The sequence below is a fragment of the Phascolarctos cinereus genome, unplaced genomic scaffold (genome assembly GCF_003287225.1).
Source record: "Phascolarctos cinereus isolate Bilbo 61053 unplaced genomic scaffold, phaCin_HiC Scaffold_4;HRSCAF=312, whole genome shotgun sequence".
NCBI classification, from domain to species: Eukaryota; Metazoa; Chordata; class Mammalia; order Diprotodontia; family Phascolarctidae; genus Phascolarctos; species Phascolarctos cinereus.
Window position 1 is genome coordinate 61,800,024 of NW_027555847.1, and position 26,267 is coordinate 61,826,290.

General features: G+C 40.6%; 1 protein-coding gene across 4 annotated transcripts in view; it reads left to right on the plus strand.

The window, feature by feature from the left end:
• EEFSEC (eukaryotic elongation factor, selenocysteine-tRNA specific) overlaps window positions 1-26,267 on the plus strand; it is a 317,690-nt gene that overhangs the window by 102,289 nt on the left and 189,134 nt on the right. For 3 of the 4 annotated variants that reach the window (XM_020981196.2, XM_020981194.2, XM_078152239.1), the window contains exons 3-4: window positions 8,633-8,729; window positions 11,205-11,369. In XM_020981196.2, the coding sequence (XP_020836855.1) occupies window positions 8,633-8,729; window positions 11,205-11,369 (262 nt within the window). The remainder of the gene's footprint in view (window positions 1-8,632; window positions 8,730-11,204; window positions 11,370-26,267) is intronic. The other variant, XM_020981195.2, reaches the window with a different exon arrangement.

Consider the following 26,267-nt stretch of genomic DNA (forward strand, 5'->3'; position numbering starts at 1 on the left):
ACTCTTTGGGAGCTTTGGAAGGCCTCTCACAACATGACAGCCTTAGTACTTACACATGATGCCCCCTTGTGCAGCCTGCAGTCTGGCTGTCACCTACATGCCCTCGTTTGAAATGTACTTCATCACCTCTGCCTCTTAGAACCCCTGATTTCCTTCCATTTCAACCAAAAGCGTCTTCCTGTGTGAGGCCTTTCCTATGTGATGCCAACTCGTACCCCCTCCCTCCGTAATTCCCTTGGATCTACTTGTTTCTCCTGATGAGTATGAGCTCTTTGAGGCAGCAACTGTTTGGGTTTTGTCTTTCTGTCACCAGGGTCTAGCACAGTGACTAGCACATAGTAAATCAATACCTGCTTGATCTGTTTGTTGATTCAATACTTAAAAACACGGCCTGTATCATTTTTATTTGCACTTAGTATAGGTTTCTTTTAAATGTTTTTTCATGGGCTTTATGTGTAATATTCTTGTACAATTAACTGAACTGTGAGGTCTAGGAAGGAGAAGACTAAGGAGCAAATGTTGACATTGTCTCTATGGAATTAATGCCCCTGGATTGTTGTTGTACCCAAATGTTGTGTTTTTATGGTGTCAATTAAGAGCATTAAGCAAGGTGTGCCTGTGCTCTAAATAAATGATTACATGGATTAACCGTGAGCTTAATCCTACTGTGTTAATAACAGTTTTAAACTATAGTTCCCTAATACTGACATCTCAGGTAAAGTGATGTACAGCTCATTTGATGACCTGTACAATTGTTGGTATAAAACAAAGTCATTTGGGTCACTGAATAATCTGTTCTTCTGCTCTTCTTTTCCTAGTCTACCTGAGCTGCAAGTTTTCAGTTTCTGCTTGGGAATGATGATGTAGTCTTTTAAGAATACTTCTGAAGAGAGAGTTTACAATCTGGGAAAGTGGGGTGAAGTCTGTGATATCTATACAAATAATTAATACAAAATACATTATTATTAATAGATCACATAGGAGAGTGCCAAGCTATGTCCTAAAAGATAATTTTTATCTCTATAACCCTGGTACTTATTATGGTGCCTTGAATACTCTAGTTACTTTAAAAATGTTTGTCGAATTTGAGGAGCAAGAGTTTATTACTTGGTTTAGGGGATGATAATCATGGAAGTATCATGGAAGGGGTGATACCTGAGTTGGGCTTTGAAAAGAAGAGCAGATTTTAGTAACTGGAGATTTTGAGGGTGGAATGAGATGAGGTGGTGTGAACAAAGGTACAGAGGTGAGAGGTAGGGGAGGATTTTTTTGTCTTCATTTGTTTTGTGGGGTTTGGAGGAACCCTAAAGGATAACAGATTACATTAAGTATATAGGAGGAAGATATTGGGGAGGATGACACATGTAGTTAACAACTTTAAAAATAGCGAAATTAGCTGCAAACTTTAAAGACTACATAGTTTTGCATGCTTAGTAAAATGATTATACAAATTGATGGACAAAGGAAGCAAAAATGAGCAGTAAGGCAATGGCAGTGTCCCAGGCCTCGCTTCTCAAGCTAGTGATCTAGTGGGGTAGTTTTTTCCCCCTGAAAAAGAGCTGAGATAACATGGCTAATCATAATGGATTATTTCTATGACTTGAAAATTTTTCCTCTGTCTCCTACTTCAAGGGGTTAAGATGTGACTACCATTTGGTTTTTCCTTCTGCTCAATTCTTGAAAACTTATCTGAGATCTTTTTAGAGGGAAGAAAGGATGGCTTGAATGCTTACTAAGCTTTTCTGACCACTGTTCGCATACTGCGACATACTCTAGCACAGAGGGCACTCTTGATGTAGTTGGGTGACAGCAAAGGGATGAACCCACCCGTTGTCTGGCTCACACTGGCTTTGATGCCCTGGGCACTTACCATCCACATTTTCATGATATATCTGGTTGGAGCCTTTCATGCTTCTACAAGCCAGAAATGGACCAGAAAGCAGAAAATCAGCCCAAAGGGAAAAAATACCCAGCCTCAGCATAACTCCAGTTCCTTTTTCACGCTAGTCTTCCTCTTTGCTTGCTGGAGGCCAGACTGCCACGGTATACTTGTGTGTGCTCGAGGTGTAGCGAGACGTGTTTCTCACAGGGCCTGGCAGTCCTGTGAAGGCTGCCTCCAGCTCCCATCAGGACATATGATGCCTTTTGAAAGAATCAGGCACCTGGTTCAACATTAGTTTATGTTTTATTATGATATATTGCCCAAAAGTGTTTGGATAAAAATAATTGAATTTCCTAAAGCTTTATGGTTAATTGTTGGAATTCTTGGTGCACATTTTTATCCTCCTTTGTCCCCCAGAGCCCCAGGCATAGGGCCCATAAACAGCAAATACCTTGTATACTGTATTAGTACTTGATAATTTCTATAGAAGGAACAAACTAGATTGAAAGTCTTCTCTTTTCACCAGGAATGTACGTGTTCTCATGTCCTTTTCCTTTTCTCTTTCCCTTTTTCCTTGTTTCTTTGTCTGCTTGGCTATTTCATGCCATCTTCTCTCTCCTTTCTGCTTTTCTTTTTTCCCTTTATTGTATCCCCTTCTTAGAGTTTTAGCATTTAGAGCTATAAGGGACCTTAGAGATCTAATCCAATTCTTTCATTATACAGAGAGAGGAACTGAGGCCCAGAGAAGGTAAGTGACTTCATAAGGGCAGGAACTGTCTTTTGATGCTTTTTGTATCTCTAGAGCTTGGCACAGTGCCTGGCACATAGTAGGCACTTAATAAATGTTTATTGATTAATTCAATCTAATAATTGGCAGAGCTGGACTGAAGACCCAGGTCCTCTGATCCCCAAAACAGTACTTTTTCCATGACACCTGTCCTAGCTCTCAAAATACTTTGTAATCTAGTAGAAAAGATCAAACATACTGTGAAAAAGTAAATAACAAGGGGCAATGAGGTGGTGCAGTGGATAGAGCACTGGCTCTGGAGTCGGGAGGACCAGAGTTCAAATCTGGCCTCAGACACATGATACTTACTAGCTGTGTGACCCTGGGCAAGTCACTTAACCCCGATTGCCTACACACACACACACACACACACACACACACACAAGTAAATAACAAAATATTTAAATAATATCTCAGAGCATCAATAGAAGAATTTTCCTTGGATAATACACTATAAATGGCCAATTGAATATAATTCAGTCAATTGATCAAGCATTTGTTAAGTATCTACTATGTACCAGACAGTGTGCCAGGTACTGGGAATACACATACAACAAATGAAACAATCCTGTGCTCAGGCAGTTGAAAAAATGGAATTGGGTCTTGGAAGAAAGGTTAGTCAGGGGTGAAGAGTCATCTGGTGGTGATAGGGGAAGCCTTTAAGGATCTTCTAAGGGAGAGATTTTAGATAGAGAAGAAAGGAGAGCCAAAGACCTTGAATAAATGGCCTTACCGAGGTAACTAGATGAGAAAAAAGGACCAATGGAGGAGTCAAAATTAATAGGAGGAGGAGGAGGATCATATTGGTGATGATCAAATTGACCCCAATTTAATTCATCAATAAAGGTTTAGTAAACACTTGCTGTATGTGTGCGGTACTAGATCAATGACAAAAATGAACAAACAAACAAACAAAACCCAGTCCCTTCCTGAAGGGGCTTATGTTTTACTGTTTGTGTGTGTGTGTGTGTGTGTGTGTGTGCGCGCGCGCGTGCACACACACACATACACCCTGGTAAGTATATACAAGAGGAAGGAGACAATGTTAATAACTGAGAGGATCAGAAAACTCCCCGCATTGGAGATGTACTTGAGGTAAGCCTTGAGGAAACCTCCACTAAGATGTGGAAGTGAGACGAGAGGACCTTTCAGTCCTGGAGAACGGCCTGTACAAAAGCCAGAGGCTGGAGATGAAATGCTGGTAGGCTAGGGAGTGCAGAAAGGCAACTGATGTGAAATAAGGCTAGTAGTTTGGTGGGAGCCTAGTTATGGTAGTGCTTTAAATGCCAGCAAAGGAATTTGTCTTTTTGTCTTAGGGGCAATTAAGAGCCACTAGTGACATATCTGTGTTTTAAGAATGCTAATTTGGAAGCTTTATGAAAGATGCATTGAAGAAGAGGGGTACTAGAAGGAAGAAGGCCTGTTAGGAAGTTATTGCAGTTGTGTGGCTGAAAGGTTAAGAGAATCTGGACAAGGGTGATGGCCATGTGAGAAGAAATAGGAGGAAGGTTGAGAGAGAGATGAAATTTGTCCAGTGGCCCTGTATGGGGTGGGGGAAGAAGGGGAAAGGGAGAAGGAAGAGTCAAGAATGCCTCCGAGGTTGTGAACATGGTTGGTTGGAAGCATGGTGGGGCCCTCACAAAAGAGCTAGGAAGGTTTGAGGAGGAATGAGTTCTTAGAGACATACAGCAGATTCTGTTTTCATTATGTTCAGTTTGAGATACTGAGGAAGCCTCCAGGTGGAGATGTCCAGCAGCAGTCGTTGATGTGGGACTGGCGTCCAACTCATTAGAAGTGGGTGGAAGCCAAGAGATGAAAGACTTACAAGAAATTTTCAGGAAAGAAGATGTGGATGTAGTTTTAGATATTGCAGAGAGGTGAGGAGAGGAGAAAGTCTGTCGAATTTGGCAATTAGGAAGTAAGTCGTTGGTGACCTTTGAGAGAGGAATTTCTGTAGAATAGAAGGCAGAACCCAAATTACAGAGTATTTGGAAGTGGTAGAGAAGTCATGGCAATTATTATGACGTTAAGGCAATGAATATGTTCTACCTATTAGAAAAATTTTGTTAGTAGAAGAAAGAGGAAGAATTTTTTAAAGATAACTGAGCATATTTGTTAAGTAGAGGAAAATGAGCTAGTACAGAGGGGACAGATTGGTTATAATGGAGTGAGTGTAACTGTCTAAGACAGTAATTTTTAAGTTTTCTGTTTGTGTTATGTGTGTAAAAGATGCCACAGTCCACCTCCCCTATCCATTCCTGGTTACTGTGTTAAAAATGCTTTGCTCAGTCTACCTTCTATTCTGCTATTGTGGGAAGAATACAAGGGAGGGATGTGGCCACAGTCCAGGAAGGGAATGAGAAGGACTAGAATGTCAGATGCATTCTTTTTTTTTTTTTTGTGAGGTCCTGTTTATCTTCTTTCCCTGTGGGAAGTTTCCCTTCTCCTTGTAGAGTTGAGAGTTGTTGGGATTCAGCTGTGTTGTTGGATTCCCAGGTTGACAAATATTCTTGTATTTTGGCTGATCGTATGCAGAGCTTCTCTAATTAGCTCTCTGTCTTTTAACCCTAATCATACCTTTTGAACCATCCTAGAGATGTACTATGACAGCAGCTACTCTAGGACAGTTGAAATGACAATCCTCAGTATCTCTCCATAGATTTGCCATGCGCTGTCATTGTCTCCCCTTTTCCTCCATTTCTTTGTGTAATACCCAAAGAGAATAAGATTTACCATCAGATGACAGGCAGTGCCTTATTTGAGAATCTCTTTTGGATAGTGTTCATCCTAAACTTCATTGCTCATCCTCCCTGATACACAATGTTTTGTGGTTTACACATTTTTTTTCCTTATGAAGAACTGTTTCACTTGATCCGTGCAATAGTCCTGCGAGGCAGGCCAGGCAGAGATTAATACCCATTTTTATAGATTAAGGAAGAAGATTACAGAGAGATTTCAATATCTTGCACCAGATCACATAGCAAAGCTGAGATTAGAACCCATGTCTTTAAGCTCCAAATTTAGTGCTCTTTTTATTATACTAATCTATTTTTTTAAGAAAGTAAATGTTTTGTTAAAATCTTACTTTGAACGTCTTTATGATCAAACTTGTTTAATAACTTTAGAATTTAATTAATTTCAGCATATCAAGTATTATAACTTTTTAAAAATAGTACCTGAGTGCTTATTAGGATTCATATTTTTTTAAACTTTTTTTTTTGGCTAAGTAATGGGGTTTAATGACTTGCCCAAGGTCACACAGCTAGTAAGTGTCAAGTGTCTGAGGCCGGATTTGAACCCAGGTCCTCCTGACTCCAGGGCCGGTGCTCCATCTACTGTCCACCTAGCTGCCTCTAGAATTCCTATTTTCATATGCTTTTCTTTTACTTTGTCTATAGTTGGTGTATACATGTTATACTTCTAGTTTTGCTCCTTTTTACTTTATTCCCTGGAAGTCTTTCATGATCCCCTTGTATTCCTTATAATTGTCTGTCTTGATTGCCTTATGACATTCCATTCCATTAATGTAACCATGATTTGTTTAATCGTTGTCTTATTGTAGAATACCTAGGTTGACAATTTTTTGCAGACAGCTTTGAACAGACAGCTTAAAAAAATTATACTCTCAATGTATATTTGCCTCATCTACTTGCCATTAGATCAGTGCTTCTCAGGTCATGTGATAACACTACACACCACACCCCCCCCCCCCACAAGGGTCATCCTCGCCCCAACCAAAGATTACTTTTGTCCTGACTGAGGGATTTGACCTGGTAGCCTGTTAACCTCAAACATGATGGGAAGGAGCTATACCATGACCAGCTCAGCCATAAGTCTTCCTCACCTAGCAGGATCCCTCCAAAGCTCACTTGGTGCTATGATGGCTTCAGTGGACACTCTGTAATGCTGAAGGACAGATCCTCATCCCAGGTAGAAGTCCTTCCCTGACAACTTCCTCAAGGCTTCTTTGGAATAAAAATCCCATTACCAGCTATACCTTCTGGGACTTCCACAGGTCAAATTGTAAAGTCTTTGCTCTGTCTTCTGTGGTGTCCCTGGATGTACTAGATTAAACTCAGTTTGATTGGAGTTTCTCTTAGATAATTTGGCACAAATTTGCTGTGGTCTCCTTAAGGTAGATCCAAGTCATAATGGCATTTTCTCTTTGGATTTCTGATCCATTAATACATGTATTTAACTGCCTTGATTATTCCATAGACCTTTCTTTAATAACAGTGGAATGGTACCGCATAGTGCTGCCTAGACCAGGTGACAGGATTGTGGGAGCCTCACCCCTGTGTGTGCCAAAGTGCAAGTCATTCAGTCGCTCTGTGCCTCACTTTCCTCCCATGTTAAACACTCAGTTTATTCATTGGGTTGTGTGAGGATCCAACGAGTTAAATTGTGTTGGAGAGTCTTCAGAGGTAAGAAGGCCATTCACATTACGGAGGAAGTGTGGTGTTGTGGACAGAGAGCTCGCTTCTCCTTAGAAACAGGAAAACCTTGTTTCAACAAATGGACAATGTAAACCTGGGAAAGTCAATTAGCCCTGCAGTGCCATAGGCAGCTGCTCCCTTAGATTGATTGGTCCAGGGTGTGGCTCACCCAGGAGTTTCCTATGCCAGTAAAGTCAGGTTCAGCCTTTATCCCTCATTGTTATCATTGACAGGCAGCATGGTGTAGGGTGGTGATGTCCTACTCCTGGCCAGAATTAGGTTAATAAAAAAATTAAAATGCAGTAAAACCTAGGCAACATGATGTTTAAAAACCCACTGATATGCAGCCAGCAGCAGGGATCTTTATGTATGGATCTGTGACCCCACCACAGCTGTTGGGAATTGAGAGCAGGTAGTTTCTGGTTTTGCTTCAGGTGTGCTGGAACCAGCTTCCATTGACTGCTTGGTGAGCAATCCCACCTTAGCAATGTGGCTTTGATTGTTTCATGGATTCTAGACTTTTAAGGAAGGGATGGAGAAAATGTTAATCATGCAGATGACACATCACAGTGTGCTGTGCCTTTTTGGAGAGCTGTTTGTTAAATGATTAGCAGCAGAGCCCTGCATGTTCTTGTCTTGGCAAGCAACATTGGTGCTCTAGGTGCCTCTCTGCAACTTCACTGGGAGGAGTTGTTTCTTCTGGAAGTTCATTATTCTAATGGGATCACTGGTCCAGTACTGATTCTTGTTATCCTCGTGATTAATTTTTAAATCAAATTTACTTTAGTTTAAAGTTTGATTAGTATTGCAATTAAAATGTCTAAGGACTAGTACCTACTTTTTTGACTAGTTTTATTAGTCTTGAAGGCCCACAAATGTTAATGTGGGTACTAAATCTTAGGACCTAAATTCTAACTGATCAAAGGAAGGATCTGATCTTGCTTCACTTTGTCAGAACTTATCATTGTATAATGTCAAAGACTTTTCCATTTCTTTTTCTAGATTTTGACATAGTTTAATCTTTAGGTCTTATGACTTGTTTTTCTTTGTTTGAAACAATATATCCATCACAAATTGTAAGCTTTCAGAGAACAAGAACCAATTGTAACTGTATTCTTGACCCCATACTGCCTGGAAATGGACATTTTAGGAATGCATTAAGATGGTGATGATGATGATGATGGTGATGATGATGATGATGGTGGTGGTGGTGGTGGTGAAGGTGAAGTACAGGCTTAAAGAAAGAGGTACTAAGGCTAAGAATAAGTATTCCAAAATCTCCTCCTGCAAGATCAAAGAACTCTTGCTAGCTTACTGAACCATCTTGACAGGAGACTATAGGAATAGAAGAGGGAAGGGTCCACGGTAGACTTAACCCAGATTGAAACCTGAGAATTGGTCTGTCCATTAATCAGCACTTGAGCAAAACATTGTGAATTGAAAGTCAGTCTCAAGCGAAACATGTTATTTAGGATTCTGATGGACCTTCATGGATCTTCATTCTAGACTAGTGTTTTTCTCTTCCAGGTTCCGGGGTTCACCCATTATCCCTGTTGCAGCCAAGCCTGGTGGACCAGAGGCCCCAGAAACTGAGACTCCACAGGGCATTTCAGAATTAATTGAGGTATATTCAGCAAAAATATATCACCATTCGTTCATTACTCATTCTTTTAGGATTTCCTGTCATAGCACTAACTCCATGAGCTCATGTGATTAGCACTTTGTTCTAAGCCTCATTCCTACTTCAGCTACTTTAGGGGATGTGCCAGGTTTTAAAACAGACCATTTTCCTTACCTTTTTCTAAACTTCTGAAGAATAAAGCAAACACCACCCCTCCCCACCCCCAAATCATGACAGTAAAAACTACTTCCACTCCAGCTTTTGAGAGCAGCCTATAATAACAAAGCAGCATGAGTAGCCCACTGATGCTGAACTCCCTGTTGGGATTAGGTCATTGTGGCTGCCTCTGAGCTCCTGATCCTGCATCCACCAACTGCTGAGAACCGCCCAGAAATAATAAGCCAGCAGGCCTGGGATAACAGAATGGGGCATGCCATCCAGGGCTCACGAGCCCTCCTACAATAACAAACCGGGCCATCGTCTGTGGTGCAGGAGTCCAAGGGGATTTGACAGCCATGTTTACGAATTGTTTAAGCTCTTCAGACAGTGTCCTGTTTTAGCTGAGGGGGGTGGGAGTGGTGGCAGCTATTCCAGACTGCTCCTTCTTCCGTTCTCATCTTATTGAGAGGGCACAGCAGGGCATTAATATACTGCATTTTTCTAATGTCTCTTATTCCTTTGCCTCTAAATTTCCTTTGAGGTGCTGCTGAAAAGTTGGACTGAAGGTGGTTATACCTTTAGGGAAGAATTAGCCTGCAGTCTCCCTAATTTTTTCTTTCATGCTTTTTCTTTGTGTGCTTCTCTGTGGGCTGCTCTGACTTGTCTGGGCAGCAAGGAGGAGAAGCCAGGCTTCTGAGGGCACCTGCTCACTTTACTCCTTCTCACTCCCTGGCCTGCTCCCTGGCCCTTTCCCTCTTCTTTTGCTTGCTTCACTCGTGATGGTTGTGACTTCTTAGGAGCCCATCTCTTTCTCCTCCTTTCTGAGGCAAACACTCCTTGTGGAATTTAGCAGAACACCAAAAAGAAGGGGAGAAAATCAGAGGAAGAGAGAAGAGTGACAAAGAACAAGGAAAGGTCTAGGGAAAAAATAAGAGTGATGCTACATAAGAAGGCATCCCTGAAGTTAGGACTCTTGTGTTCTTGCCCCGGAGTTCTGCTTACCAGTTGTATGGCTTTGGGCAAGTTGAGTGATGTCTCTGAGCCTCAGTTTTCTTACTTGTAAAGTGGGGATAATAATACTTGAGCTCTCAGGGTTACGTGAATACTGGGTGAGAGAATGAATGCGAAACGGCTTTGTCAGTTGTAAAACATTCTGTATGTTCACAGCAAAATGATAATAATCATGCTAATTTCTTTGACTGTCCCGTCAGCCAGATCCCAAGCAGCACGATGGAGCTTGGTCTGAAGGCTCTGTCTCCCTCAGACTCTTTAACTAAGACTCTGAGACTTTGGGGAATTTCTCCCTCTAAGCTTAGTGATGTTAGCTGGAGGGAAGTGTAATGTCAGAACCTAATAATGGAAGTGGACCCGTTGGACTCCTATAATGGGCAACCATGACATGTCTGGCAGTTACAGTTTCTTCATCGTCTCTGTTCACAAGAGCCTTGTCTTAAGGCTTCTGCTTGGGGCTCTTGAAACAAGTGACCCCCTGCTCTGGCCCAGTACTGTGCCACAGTTCCTAATGATTTAGAATTTGCTGATCTTGCTGACTTAGCAAAACAAACATTTTATGTGTAAGGCTTTTGTTACTTTTTATTAGTCCCAGAGAGCACTCGTCTGGGAGCACGAGACAGTTGTTGTTTTTGTGAAGGAAGGATCCACAAAAATGCTGCTATGAAAGATATTAGTATATTCCTCCAAGAAATTTCTACATAAATCTTGGGCCAAAGCCTGTTTTGAATTCTGAAGTCTTTTTCCAAAAGAATTGTTATCATAAGACTAAGGCTTTGGAACATTTCTTTGCAAAATTCTTTTTTGATAACTTATTCCCTTTTGAAATCAGAAAGTCACAGAATAAAAGGAATAATAAATATGCAATTGTTTATTTGTTGGTAATTAGCATTGACGTGTCCCAACTGCCATATACAGCATACAGAATGTTGAGCTGTTCAGTCTGCAGTCTCCCCAAAATAAATAGAATGAATTTGAAAGAAAAGGGAAAAAAATGACAAGCGCAGGACTTAAACTGGGAAAATTTTGAGTCTGCACTAATGAGTAGGTCTTTATTTTGGGGGAGAGGTATGTAGAAATGTCCATGAAGTGCTTGGAAACCCCACTTCCCATTCCCCACTCCCCACTCCCAAGTACAGAGGTCGTGGATTCAGTGGATAGCGTTTTCTAGTCCATTCTCATACCCTCTGGGCTTCTCCTTAGCTGGAATTATTCATGAGGCAGGTTTTCAATTTAGCCTCTTCTTCTGGTCTCCATGTTTTTGGGGACATTTCGTTACAGTTAGTAATGTTCTTGTCTGTTTTCTAGCTCCTGAAGTCACAGGCTTCCATCCCAACCAGAGACCCTTCAGGATCTTTCCTCATGGCTGTGGACCACTGTTTCTCCATTAAAGGTCAAGGCACAGTGATGACAGGGACAATCCTTTCAGGTTCAGTCAACCTTGGTGACAGTGTGGAGATTCCTGCCCTGAAGGTTAGTCTTTTCTCCTTCCTCCCTGTCTTCCCCAAGAAAGAGCTTGATCTGAAGAGGAAGAGTGGACTCCTTATCTGTCTCATTTTGTCCATTTAGTCACAGACTGTCACAGGTCTCATTTTGTGTTGCTCCCAACTGAGCAGTAACAGAACCCAAAAAAACATTGCAGGAAGTAGCACACCTGGCAGAATTGGTCCGCTGGGTGAGCTGCTATCCCATTTTCTTCAGTCCTTTCAGGATGCTTTGGTTAAGTTCTTCCTTCTCACTTTCTCTCTGTCAGTAACTCCTTACCTGTTCCATATTGAATAATTCTGTTGGTAGAGACCATTTTCTCTTTTCTTCTGCCTCACATGCAGACTATCCTATCCACAATTGAAATGCAGATTCTTTGCATAAAAGTGACAAAAGTATCAAAACAAACCCAGAACATTCACAGAGATATTCAGCTTAGCAAGACCAGTAGAAAAATCTCACTCATTCTGTAGTCTGTATCCCTTATGAGGTTTTGAGATTTGCCTTCTTCCCCCATTGTTGGGGAAACCACAGTGATGATACAGCCAATTCATGTTATATGCGATAAATTATGCAAGGCACTAGTGGGAGTGATTTTTTTCCTCCCCTAAACTTCCATAATAGCATGTAGCCCCTCTTTGCACTTTGAGGTCATACTTTGTATTAAAAGTAGTTGTGTGTGTGTGTGGCTTGTCTTTCCTATTAGATGATGATTTCCATGCGGGTAACAGTAACATCATTGTGACCTATATAGCACAGGATTTTGCATGTGAGGAAAGAGAAGAGAAAGGGAGGGGAAAGGGAAAAAGTATTAAGTACCTGCTATGTTCCAGGCTCTGTGCTAAGCACTTTAACAATGTGATCTCATTTGGGCCTCACAACAACCCTGTGACATGGGTGCTACATGGCAGTCATTCAACAGATATAACAGTAATAGCTTGCCTTTGTTGAATGAATGAGTAGTGACAGCCTGCAAGAATATAGGCAGTCATGAGTGCTCTGCTCCTGAGAAATGTTAGGACTTAGCGGGTTATGGCACTGAGGCCTATGCTAAGTTAGTGATCATCTCTGTCCAGTTCTGTTTCCTTATGCAGTCTCCATCTTCCCCAGTAGCCACAAAAGCAAAAGGGATGCCATATGCTGATGTGCTCTCTTTAAGAGGAGCCACATTCTACCCCTGGCAGAATAAGGGGAGTTATGATCCTGTTGGCCACCATAGTTCGTAGACTCACAGATTCTTAGGTTGGAAGGCACTCTGGAAGTTTCCTCGTACTTTCTACCCATTCTCTTCTACCTTTTTACTCATTGGGAATGGGGGCAACAAGTGTTTTCCAGGTGTCATTGGTGACTGAATGACTCCTACTTCCATAGCTAATTTTACAAAAAAGAATCTTCAGTTTTGTTTTCCACTTTATTACAAACAATCTTTTGTAATGAAATTTGAATGGAATGAAGAGGATGAATAACTTAGTAATACTGTAGGTGCCCCAGTTATTAAAGTTGTCCCAACTTGGTTAATAAGGGAGGTGTATTGAAATACTGAGAAAATGAAATGATTCCGCTCCAGTGCCTTCACGTGTCACTGATCTACATTATGTTTATCAGTTCATTTCAGTTTGATTTGGTGAAAGAGGCAGCACAGTGTAATGGCAAAAACAGTGTGCTAGGAATCCGAAGGCCTTAATCCTTGTCCCAGCTTTGCCACAAACTGGTTGTATGACTTTGAGCAAGTCATACATTAATGATCTTGGGCCTCCGTGTAGGTGTCGGACTAGAAGGGGTCTAATAGCCCTTCCATCCCCAGAATCCTATGGAACTTTCCTTCCCCTTACCCCTACTCAGAGTTTTAGAGTTTTAGTCCTCTGAGCCCCAGTCTTAGTGACAGTGGTCCTCTGAGCTCATGACAAGAAGGGGAAAAGCAAGTTTCATTTCAAAGGCATGAGATAAGAAGCAAAATAACAAAAATAAAATAGAATATTGGTTCCCAGTTTCCCAGATGTGAGCCTGTGCTACTGCACGAATACTTTTTAAATGAAGTTTAGAGTGGGGAGATCTTTTCTGAGCATGTGACACATGTGAGCCAAGGGCTTCGTTAGGGCCTTGGGAAGCAGAGGCTTCCTGGGGGACTGTGTGTTCTGCCTCCATGCTCCTTCTGGTCAAGGGCAGGCCCTGGATTTTGATCTTGAATTTCTCATGTAACTGGACTGTCCCGGTGGGTTTAGAGGGATGTTTGGGCAGAAAGCGTCTTGTGGTTTGGTTTGTTGATAACAATTGTGCCTTATGGTGATTGTCTTTGAAGAGATCAGAGCACTCTGGAACCGGTGCCCCCACACCCCATAAGCTGTCTGTAGTTTAAGCCAGGGTGGGGAACCTGGAGCCTTGGCGCTTGAGGTCCTCAAGGGTGGCCCTTTGACTGAATCCAAACTTCACAGAACAAATTTCTGTGAGAGAACAAATCTGTGAAGTTTGAATTCAAAGGGCCACATGTGGCCTTGAGGCCCCAGGTTCCCCACCAGTAAAGATAGCAGGCAAAACAACCGAGGCAACAAGCAGATGATTGGAGTTGGTGACCTGGTGTTAATGGCTGAATAAAGGGTCTGATTCTTTACCCAAAATTTGATCCACAAAGCTCCATAGCTGCTTAAGTTTTTAAGCTCATTATCTAGAGAAGCAGTGCAGTGTCATAAAGAGAGCACTGATTGGTGGTCACAAGACCTAGGCTGGAGGCCTGGCTCTACCACAGAGTGGTTGTTTGGCCACAGCTGTGCTGCTCACCTTTCTCCGTGGGAGTCTCCCTTTACAAAATGGCATAGTACTTACACTGTCATCGCTTGCAGGGCTGTGGGGGGAGAATAGTTTGGGGAACTGGAAGTGCTACGTGAGTGTGAGGTAGTATTGAGATGTAACATTTTAGCGGTATTGTTAGCCTTTCAATCATCATCATCACTGACTTTGAATCCTTTTGCCAAAACATGTCAATCTGGGGCAAAGCAGCATTTGAATTTTTTCCACTCTCTTGACAGGGATAAAAAGGTGGTGCCTCCCAAGCAGCTCCCCAGGGTGGGGCAGGCTGTTTGTGCTGCTGAGCACACAAGTTCCATCTTTCTTGGGCTTCAGAGTGATGGAGAATATGCATTTCACAACATGCCAAGGGTCATAAGTCCTCCTGACCTCGCTTCACCCTCAGCCTTTGGTAGAAGAGATTGACAGCCAATACCCACTGGGCATTTGGGGACATTGCAGAACAGCTGCTTTTAAACTGGAGGAGCCTCTCCCCAAACAAAGTGACATCCCCATCAGATTTTACTAATGGGCTTAGACACATCTGACCGCTTGAACCCACGCAGAGGAGGGGCACAGCCATTCCAAATAAACAACTGCATTCCCCACCGCCTGTGCTCACTCTGATTGAGGTGCAGGAGCCATAGCACATGGATTCCTTCCCCCTGTTGCCCACGTACATTGCCAGCTGGGGCTGATTATACTTTTCTGGGAGAGAGGGAAGGAAGAAGCAAGTATCTGCCTCGTCCTCAGACTTCCTGAGGTCTAGTTAGGCCTAGATTACTTAGTCCCATTTGTTCTTAGCACTGGGGGTCTCTCCCTCCTCATCTTCACTTCCTCGCTTCCTGGCTTCCTTCAGGATTTCACTAAAATCCTGCCTAATGCAATAATCCTTTCTGTGTCCTCCTTTTGTAAGATTTGGCTTTCTGAAGTTTTGGTGTGTTAACCTGTTTAATGATTAAGCCTGTGGGATGCCACAGAAAGAATTTTGGTCCAGGAGTCAGGGACCCAGCTTTCTAGTGCTGCCTCTTGTGTTTACTACTTGGTTGGTCTTAGACTTTACAACTCTAAAATGTGTGGGCTTGGAAATATTTCTAAGGCCTCTTTCAACTCCAGTCTTAGAATTCTGAGATCACCTATCATTCATTTAGTCAACTAGAATTTATTAAGTGTTTACTTTGTGCTGGGGCAGGTAGGTGGAACAGTAGATGGAGCACCAGGCCTGGAGGCAGGAAGACTCATCTCCCTGAGTTCAAATCAGACACTTATTAGCTGAATGACCCTGGGGAAGCCACTTAATCCTGTTTGCCTCAGTTTCCTCATTTGTAAAATGAGCTGGCGAAGGAAATGGCAAACCAGTACTATGTCTTTGCCGAGAAAATCCCCAAAGGGGTCACAAAGAGTCCATATACAACCGACAAGACTGAACAACAAAACTATGGCCTGGACATTCTGCTAAGACTGGGGGAGCACAGAAGGACAAAAATATAGTCCTTGCCATCAAAGGGCTCATAGTTTAATGGGAGAGACAAGCTGCAAATAATTATGCACAAACAAGATATATATGGATGAATTAGGGCTAGTTTCAGAGGACAGGCACGAAGATAATGGAGGACACAGAAAGGCTTCTTGCATTAGGTAGGATTTTAGTTAAATCTTGAAGGAAGCCAGGAAGCTAGGAGGTGAAGATGAGGAGGGAGAGACTCCCAGGCATGAAGGACAGTCAGTGAAAATGCTTGGAGCCAGAAGATGGAGTGTCATATGTGAGGAACGGCAAAGACGTCATTGTCATTGGATCTTAGAACATTTGAAGGGGAGTGAAGTGTAAGAAGACTGGAAAGGTAGAAGACCAGCTTATGAAGGGCTTTAAAAGCCAAACAGAGAATTTTTTTATATATGAGGTAATAGGGAGCCATTGAAGTTCATTACATAAGGTAGTGATATAGTCAGACCTGCATGTTAGAGAGATCAGTTTGACAACTGAGTAGGGGATGGATTGGATTGGGGAGAAACTTGAAGCAAGGAGGCCAAGCAGCAGGCTATTGCAGGATCCAGGTGTAAGATGCTAAGAGCCTCTGCCAGGGTGGTTGTAGTGTGAGAGGAATGAAGGGGAGTATATGAGAGATGTTGTGAAGGTAGAAAGGAAAGGACTTGACCACCGATAGAATATGGAGGATGGGAGTGAAGTGTTGAGGATGACCCCTATTTGAGAGCCTGAGCTGTTTGAGAGGATGGTGGCACCCTTGATAGTAATAGGGAGTTAGGAGGAGGAGAGGGTTTGAGGGCAAAGATAATGAGTTCCATTTTCAGACATGTTAAGTTTAAGATGTCTAGTAGGCAATTGGAGGTCGAGAGAGAGGTTAAGGCTAGATAAGGAGATCTGAGAGTCATAGAGATGATAATTGAAACCATGGGAGCTGATTGTACCACTGCTATACTCTGCCATTAACATACACACACAGTATGGTAATTTGAAAGTTGGAGGGACTCTTTTCATGTTGCAGCTTTCTATAAACAGAGCCAACAGTAGGAAATTGAGGGGTACTGTTGAGAAATGTCTTCCCTTTCACTCCCCCACACCCACCAAGTCTGTGAACAATCTAAATGAGTCAGAATCTCTACCCAAGGTTTCAGATAAGCTTTCCATGAGAATGATGGCATCTGAATTCAGGGTCTGTGAGTGGTGCTAGATTGCAAGAATTGAACCTAGCTTTCTCCCCACTTAAAGCCTGTTGCTCTCTTCTTGATACCACGCTGCACTGTGAATCTGTCAGAGTCCTCATAGCTTTAAGTTCCTTGGAAGAATGTAAAACCAATCAGTGAGCATTATTAATTATTTCTAGCATTCATCTCAATTGAATGGACTTCAGAAGATCTGCATTTAGTAAAAGATACCTTTCCAAGTGATCTTCCATTAACAGAAGACAAAACTTTTAAAAATTAAGTAAAAGATTTTATTTTCTAATTGGAATTTTTATTGTTCAAGGAATTTGAAAGTGTAGAAAGAATGACAGATGTTTGGCCCAGTTTTTTCAAAGGAGATGGTGACAGTGTGAAGAATTAACCCCAGGGGCAAAGGGATGGCACCTCTAAAGAAGTACTTCTTTCCATATCCTCCAGTCTAGCAAGGATAATTCATCCTTTTACTTAGCACTGTACTAGGCATCTGGGGAGTGTAGAAGTGAAACAGAGTCCCTTCCCTGCTATATGTTCACAACACTGACCTGCCTGCATAAGCAGACTCCTCTGCTGGCCTTTTACCTGCTGCTTCTCACCTTGCCAGGGCACCTGCTCCTGCCAAAGAGCAACAGAATTGTCCTGGTGATGGCAGCGCAACAGGCTCATGTTCTGAGGGTTGAGGAAAGAGGAGACTGGATACTGAGAGGGCAGAGGGGGTTAGATTTGCTGTGGTGTCTTTAGGATGCAAACCTAGAAAACTGTTCAATAAACTGGGCTGCAAAGGAGAAATTAGAAGAGCTAGGAAGAAGAGAAAGCCAACTCCAGAACCAGGCGGCAGTGGAACCTTGGAAAGAGGACTGTAAGAAATCCTGAGAGAATCTAGAACTTCTAGAAAACTAGCATAATGTTTTGGGGAGAACTTTTAGGCAGAATGAAACTTTATTCAAGAGTTTTTAAAGTACCTACACTATGTGAAAGATGTTAGGGTTGATGCTCGAGCTCCAGAGACAAACGTTGAAGCCGTCCTGATCCTCAAGGAGCTTATATCCTGCGGGGAAACAACATGCACCCAGATAAGTAGACACAGAATATTTACAAAGTAGATCCATGGAGGAGAGGGCACTAACATGCAGGAAGGGCAGGCAAGTCCTGACAGCAACAACAATGCAGGAAGGAAGGGACGACGTATTCGCGATGGTTTGGAAACAGCCTGGAAGTGACATGGAGCCCTGGGTCTGGTCATACTTCACCTCACCTTCTCATTCTTTAACCAGTATCAGCCCTGCTAATCATTTTTGCCTTCTTTCCCCCAAACCCTCACTAATGCTTGCTGCAGTAGTTGGCTAGAGGTATCAGAGGTATCATCTCATTTGTATATTGAAGGCAATCAAAACTTAGTTTTTTTTTGTTTTGTTTTGTTTTTTTAGGAAGTGACTGAATTCTACTATATAGGAAAAGTAGCAGCATAGGATGATATAATGGAAAGAACATTGGATTAGATTTCAGAATACCTAGGTTCTAGTTCCCTGTCCTCTAATGTGTGGTGTGATATTGGGCAAACACTTAGCTAGACTCTCTGAGTTTGAGCTTACTTATCTAGCAAGCTATATATAGCAAGAGCTGTACCAAATCTCTACAGTCCCTCCTAGCGGTAACATTCTATAATTTTACCTAGTACTTATACCAACCACAGCAGCTGCATTCCTGTGAGTCCTTAAGCTTCATGCTAACATATCATTTGGAAAGGTTTCTTATACCTACCTATCAGATTGGCCAACATGACAAAACAGGAAAATGAGGAATGTTGGAGAAGATGTGGGAAAATTGGAACACTAATGCATTGTTGGTGGAGTTGTGAAATGATTCAACCATTTTGAAGAATAATTTGGAACTATGCCCAAAGGGCTATAAAAATGTGCATACCATTTGACCCAGCAATAGCCCTTCTAGGGCTATAAGCCAAAGAGATCATACAAATGGGAAAAGGACCAACAGGTACAAAAATATTCATAGCCGCTCTTTTTGTGGTGGCAAAGAATTGGAAATTGAGAGGATGCCCATCAATTGGGGAATGGCTGAGCAAATTGTGGTATATGAATGTAATGGAATACTATTGTGCTATAAGGAATGATGAACGGGCTGACTTCAGAAAAACCTGGAAAGACTTGTATGGTCTGATGCTGAGTGAAATGAGCAGAACCAAGAGAACATTGTACACAATAGCAGCCATGTTGTGCGATGACTAATATTGATAAACTTAACCCTTCCCAGCAATACAAGGATCTAAGACATCTCCAGAGGCCTCATGATGGAAAATGCTATACACATCCAAAGAAAGAACTATGAAAGTTGAATTGCTATTTTTTTTTTCTCTTCTGTTGAGTTTTGTTTCCTCTTTCTGATGGTTCCTCCTATTGGTTTTAATTTTTACTTACAACACCACTAATGTGAAAATATGTTTAATAGGAATGTAAATGTATAGCCTATATCAGATTGTGTACCGTCTTGGGGAGGGTGGTGGGGAGGAAGGGGGAGAAAAATTTTAAACTCAAAAGCATATGGAAGTGATTATTGATAAATCAAAATAAATTAATGAAATTTTTTTAAAAAAAAGAAAGACTTCTTGTTTATCCCTATTACAGATAATATTTGTTCTTGGTTTTGGATAGATACTACTTATTTTAAGAAAATCTCCATTTATTCTTATACTTTCTAGTATTTTTAACAGGAATTGGTGTTATATTTTGTCAAAAGTCTTTCTGTGTATATTGAAATAATCATATGACTTTTCTTATTGATGTGATCAGTTATGCTTATAGTTTTCCTAATATTGAACCTGCCCCATGTTACTGGTATAAATCCAGCCTGGTCATATTGTGTGACCTTTGTGATGCATTGTTGTAATCTCCTTACTAGGTATTTTATTTAAAATTTTTGTATCAGTATTCATTAGGGAAATCAGTTTATTATTTTCTTTCTCTCTTTTGGCCCTCCTTGTTTTTTAGGTATCAAGATCATGTTGGTATCATAGAAGGAATTTGGTAGGACTCCTTCTTTACGATATTTTTTTCAAACCGTTTATGTTGTATTGGAATTAATTGTTCTTTAAATGTTCGGTAGAATTTGGTTGTAAATCCATCTGGTCCTGTTTTTTGATTTTCTTTTGGAGCTTATTTATGGCTTGTTCAATTTCTTTTTCTAACATGGGTTTTTTAAAATATTCTTTTTTCTGTTCTGTTAATCTGAGCAATTTATATTTTTGTAGATATTCCATGATTTAATTTAAATTGTCAGTTTTATTGGCATACTGTTGGACAAAGTAGCTCCTCGTAATTGCTTTTATTTTATCTTCATGGGTTGTAAATTCATCCTTTTCATTTTTGATATTGATAATTTGGCTTCTTATTTCTTATTTTTAATCAGATTAGCCAGTGGGTAATTTATTTTTAAAAATAAAGGTTTTATTTATTCAGTGATTTTTCTTTTTACTTTCAATTTTATTAATCTGACCATTGTTTTTCAGGATTTCTATTTTGGTGTTTAATTGGAGGTTTTTAATTTGTCATTTTTCCAGTTTTTTTTAATTTGCCAATTTAGTGATCTGCTCTTTCTCTCTTTTAATGATATAAGCATTTAGAGATATAAATTTTCCCCTAAGTACTACTTTGGCTGCATCCCACATATTTTGATATGTTGTGTTATTGTTGTCATTATCTTTAATGAAATTATTGATTATTTGTATGATTTGTTCTTTGACCCTCTCATTCTTTAAGATTAGGTTATTTAGTTTGCAATTAAGTTTTAATCTATGCTTCAAAGGCCCTTCAGTAAATGTAATTTTTATTGTATTATGGTCAGAAAATGAGGTTAGGGTCACACCATCTACTATGGAGCGTCATTGTGAAGGAAAACAGCAGCTTATAAACAATGAAGAGTTATAGAAATGTGAGCTGTTATTAGTATTACTGACCTAGTTGGTTGCCAAGTTCAGGGCTGGCTTGCTGGACCTGCTTCATCAAAACACAATTAGCATATGCTTATGTAACAAAGCATCTGGTTAAAGTCCTTATAAAAGCTTGTTTTATAATACAATCTTGTTTACACTGCATGTGTTTAGCAATTTCTAATTACTAAGTGATGTGTATGTATTCTGCATTCTATTCTTACAAATACTGAATTAATGAGTTTTGAATTGAGTATTTTTTTTGGTAAACAGTATTCCTCCCCAAATATTTCTATTGTAATTAGGCCCTCTTTTGCCATAGACCATAGATATCTTATGGATAAATAAATGAGGATTCTTGAACATGCTAATTGATATTGAACCAAAAGTTGTAGGCAGGAAAAAATATATACAATCTTGATGCCAATTCCTTGGTACTAGAAGAATGAAGGCTTCCATGTAGGGATTGTGAGTGTTGCCAGAGTTGCTTAACAGATGTGGGGATAGGGATGATAAGGAATGAACCTGCTTAGGAGGACATTGAAAGTGGGAGAGAGGGGAGAAGGAAAAGGACAGGGAGAAATTATGGTAGTATCTTTTGTTTTTACTTATCCTAAATTTCATCTTGTATCTCTCTTCCTGTCCCTTCCTGAGAGCCATCCTTTGTAACAAATAATTAAAAAAAACAAACAAACCAGGAAGAAGCCAAACAATCAATACATTGAAAAAAAAATCTGAAAATATATGCAATATTCCACACCTTAGACTCCCCACATCTGCAAAGGAATGGTGGGTGTTGTCTTTTTTAATCTCTCTTTTGGGGACAGGCTTGTTTTTTCTGTTTCCAACATTCTTTTTCAATTGTTTTGTCATTGCTCTTTCCGTTTACATTGTTTGTATATTTTCTTGGCTCTGCCTCCTTCACTTTGTATCAGTTCTTGTAAGTCTTTATTTCTTTGTATTCACATTCTGTGTTTCTTATAGTACAGTAATATTCCATTATAGTCATGTATCACAATTAATTTAGCTATTCCCCAAACAGTGGGTATTTACTTTGTTTCTGGTTCTTTACTACCACAAAAAATGACGCTATAAATATTCTGGTATTCATGGATCTTTTGGGTATAATTCCAAACTGCTTTCCAGAATGATTGTATTAATTCACAGTTCCACCAACAATGCACAGGTCTTCCTGTCTTCCCGCAACTCCTACATTGACTGTTCCCATCTTTGATCATCTTTGCCAGTTTTTCTGGGTGTAAGGTGAAATTCCAAGGTTGTTTTAATTTTCATATCCCATACTATTAATGATTTGGGGCATTTTTTCACATGGTTGTTAGTAATTTACAGTTCTTTGTTTGAGGGGGCTTATATTCTTATGAGGGAAACAGCAGGGGCACTTTGGTCCAGGAGAGGTTACTGGGATGGTGAGTGGAGGTTAGATTGAGCCTCCTTATTCCAAACAGTGGCATCATTGACTTGATCATGGTTTGTGGTTCCAGAATTGGAAGTGGATGTTGAAGAGGATAGGCAAGATGGTGAGAAGATGCTGTAGACAAGGTGGCTGGAGAGGAGGCTTAAAGTGAAGCTTGGCTGGACTTTTCCTAAAATAATGGTCAGAAGAGGCAACTCCAACCAGGGTGGAACCCTAGGGTCAAAGTTTCTCCTGAATGGGACATCTATGGAAGAGACGGCTAGAAAGTCTGGAATGAAAGAGAGGACTTTAAGAGGTGTTAGGTATGATATCCAGGGATTAGAGCACTTAATCAGAGAAAGAAGTTGTGACCTAAACTTGAAGTTGTGTGAAAACTCAACCAAGAAGGACCTTAACTACTAGTAGCTAGGAGAAGTAACCTGGTGAGTCAGGGAGTGCAATAAGTTGAACTTGAGTGACTACATTGTGTCCTTCTAACTTGATGGCCTCATTAGAATATGTTCTCAAGGTCCATCATTCCCTAGTAAAAGTAGAATTTGAATTCTACATGTTCAAACCTATATTGAAGGAGGGTATTGTTATTGACAAACACCCAAGACTCATAATTCTAGGCTCATGGCCTCCAAAAGAGAAACCCCCCTCATCTCTTGGGTGACATCAGTGGGAGTGGCCAATAACTGTTAGAGAATCTTTTGTTCAGGAGGGCCTTTAGTGGTTTTGTTTTGTAGCAGTTAGGAGACAAGTTTGGTGAAGGAGTCCCTGGTGCTTTGTTGAAGGAATCTGAAGCTGAATTGGGGAATGGGAGAATCTAATGGGAATGCTGGAACTGGTTTCTTAGTGTGGTCCAAGAAAGGAGGGTGGTTTGAGAAGAGTGAGAGCTGACAAGGAAACTTGGGCAGTGGCAGTGAGAACTGATTACAGCCTAATGGTGCCAAAGATAGGCGTTTGGAAGAAGATTATATGCCCTGGAAAGTGTCTTAATAACTGCTAGTTATATCGTGTTATAAGGGTTACAAAGTAAGTTCTTTCTGTATAGTTTCATCTGCACTCCATGACAAGCCTTTGAAGTAGTGCCACAGATGATAATATTGACATTTTATAGATGAGGAAACAGGTTCAGAGCAGTTAAGTGACTTGCCCACAGTCACAAAGCCAAGAAGTGGAGGAGCTGGGTTTTGAAAAAAGATCTTGACTCTAAGCCCAGCATTTTATCCACTACTATACTATATTGGCAGAAAGCAAGTGAAAAGATTCTGAGTTAAGGTTTATTTGAGAGCTGGTAGAGGAAAGGTCACTGAAGTGGCCATTTACTTGGTCTGATTACATAGGGATTTTTCCTTAATGGAGTTATTTGTAGATTGTCCCCAGTAGGATCTTCTTGAGATGCCGCCATGAGTGTCCTCTGTTTTAGCCACTCAAGTAAACATAGTCAATGTGTGTTTCCCAAAATCTGGTCCCTATTGTTCCCAAGATTCCCAAAAGTCTAATCAGGAGCTTTTGCTCCCTCCTTAATCTGATTCTGGGATTTTGGTTCTTCCTACCCCCTCACTTATTTTATGCTAGCTGACAGAATTCATTATAGTATACTAGTTCTACTCGCTCCTTTCTGTACTACTTGTTTATATTAATGAGGAGAAAAAAACCTGAGAACTATGACTTAGCTCCCTGAAGAAAAAAGTTGGCAGGATGTAGTTCTTAGACTGTTTCTTCAGATTTTTAGCACTTGAGAGAATAAGCCAGCAATTGCTAACTTGCAATGGCATATCCCTGCTGTATCTCCATACAGTGTATTTCTCTTTCTTCTGCTGGTTACTCTTTGTAGTTATTTGATTTCATATGATTTTTTTAAAAGAAGCATTAAATATTGCCTGGATGCTTATAAAGCCACTGTACATTTAAACAAAAAATATTTGCAATTCTTTCTACTCTTAAAAAATGTACCAGTAAAAAAACTGTAAAAATATGTTTAATTGTTTACAGGCTCCAGCATCCAATAATCACATGGAAAGAGTAGATGAGAATGTTTGCTGACAGTGCCTTAATAGAACTTGCCTGCCTTTTGTTTGAAGTTTTGCTAAAACCTTTCATTATAACATTTTCTGATTTATGAATAAATTCCACCCATTCTTTTGTTTTTCTTCTTTAAAAACATATTTAAATGAGTTGATTCAGGGCAAGGGTCATTTAGAAAGTCTCAGTTTGCAACTGCAGGCTGTTGAAATCTAGTGAGGATATTATTTTGGTGCATCTATAATCAGAGACTCTTAAAATTGAAAGGGACCTTAGAGGCCATTTAAACTGACCCCTACCTGACCAAGAATTCTCCCTCTACCCAACTAACCAGTGGTTATTCAGACTTCATTGGAGGATGTTCAGTTGGGCAAAGCCTACCTCCTCCTTAACTAGTTAATTGTACCTTTGCAGAATGTCTAATTGTAGGACATTTTCCCTTACATCAAGGTTAAATCTACCTCTGCAACACTGGCCCGTTGCTTCTCATTTTGACTTTAGTATTTAAAATTCATTTGGCATTCTCCACCAATTTGGAAAGTAGGGATGATGAGAGGAGTCAGGAGTTTTTCCTGCTTAAGGAGTAGATAACATTGGGAGTTGCTAAAGCTGAAAGATATACCCTCTTTGTAACATCTTCAGTAATTTTGAGCCAAACCAAAACATCGAACTTTATATGGTTCGTTTTGTTCAGCAATAATCCAAACTTGAGGGTTTTCCCCAAGGATTTCAGAATCCTAGAAATTTAATCTAAGGACCACCTCATTGGTGTACATCACTTAATTCCTTTAGAGAGGTGTCCTTTGGGACTTGAGCAAGGCATTTGAATTTATGGACTCTGGCTGGGTGGGTTTGGATGTTAAGGGTCTGGGCCTTTCTACTTAAGAAGGAGATTTGAATGATATCTTTAGGGCATTGTTTCTCAAGCAATTCCTAGGAGTCTAGGTACTGAAACTTCACAGTTTAGACTTAAGACTAGAAGGGATAAGAAACTTTAAAAAAAAGTTTTAGCTCTTTAGTTTTAACATGTATTGTTAATATTTACATCTGCCTTTTGTAGTACTGATTCAGTTTCCTATTTTTTAAAGGTGGGGCTTTGAATATGTACTATCTAAGTTTTTAGGAGGTAAAAGAAAAATTTCTCTAGAATATCTCATTATTAAAAGACAAAAAAACTAGTGTCAAGCTTTGGATTCTGAGAAGAGCTCTGGAAAAAGCACCTTTGTGCTTCCAGATTCCCTTGAGCCTGTGACTGTGTTAGGCTGCTGGGCTCTTGGAAGGGCAGCAGTTTTCTTCCTTTTGAAAGCTCTGGGTAAAGTGCTCCTGCTGAACGGCTGTGATTGGGCGGAAGGTCAGGAGTTTAAGAGCTTGTTTTATTCAAGACCAGGGAGAAGAGACAGGAGGGGAGTGAGTTGGTTTTATATGTGTATATATGTATTTTCTTTTCAGTTCATGAGGGGAGCAGTTCGGGCAGAGAGGGAAGAAAGCCAGAGGGAACGCTGCCAAGCTGAGCACCACTAATACAAACCATACGCTATGTCTCTTCAACTCATGTGCTTAATGTGATCCTCACAGGCAGGAAGGTAGCCTGGTCAGCGCTGTTGAGTTAACTCTTCAACTGCAGAATTTAGAAAGATCACAGCTTAGCAGCCTTAAGTACCACACACTGTGTTTGTATTCCAGGGTGTCATGCCACAGTCCACTGAATGGGGAAGAAGTGTTAGCTCTGGGCATCAGTTTCTCCCTCTACAAAATGGAAGTAACTGTTTACTATTCATTTACTTCACAAAATATCACAGAGATCAAGTAATGAATAAGTTCTCTCTGGAAATACAGTCTTCTCTAGAATTAGTCTGAAAGGTAGATTTTTATCTCTGAGTTTAAAGACATCTTCATAATAGTGCCTCTGATCATAAATTGTGATGCTTGGAACCCCTGGCTGTTAGTTTAGGTGGTCGAGCATGTTGTTAATGAGATAACAGTTTTAGGTTCCAATGAAGCCAGTTTTAGGCTTAGTCTTTGCATAGACCAGTTACTG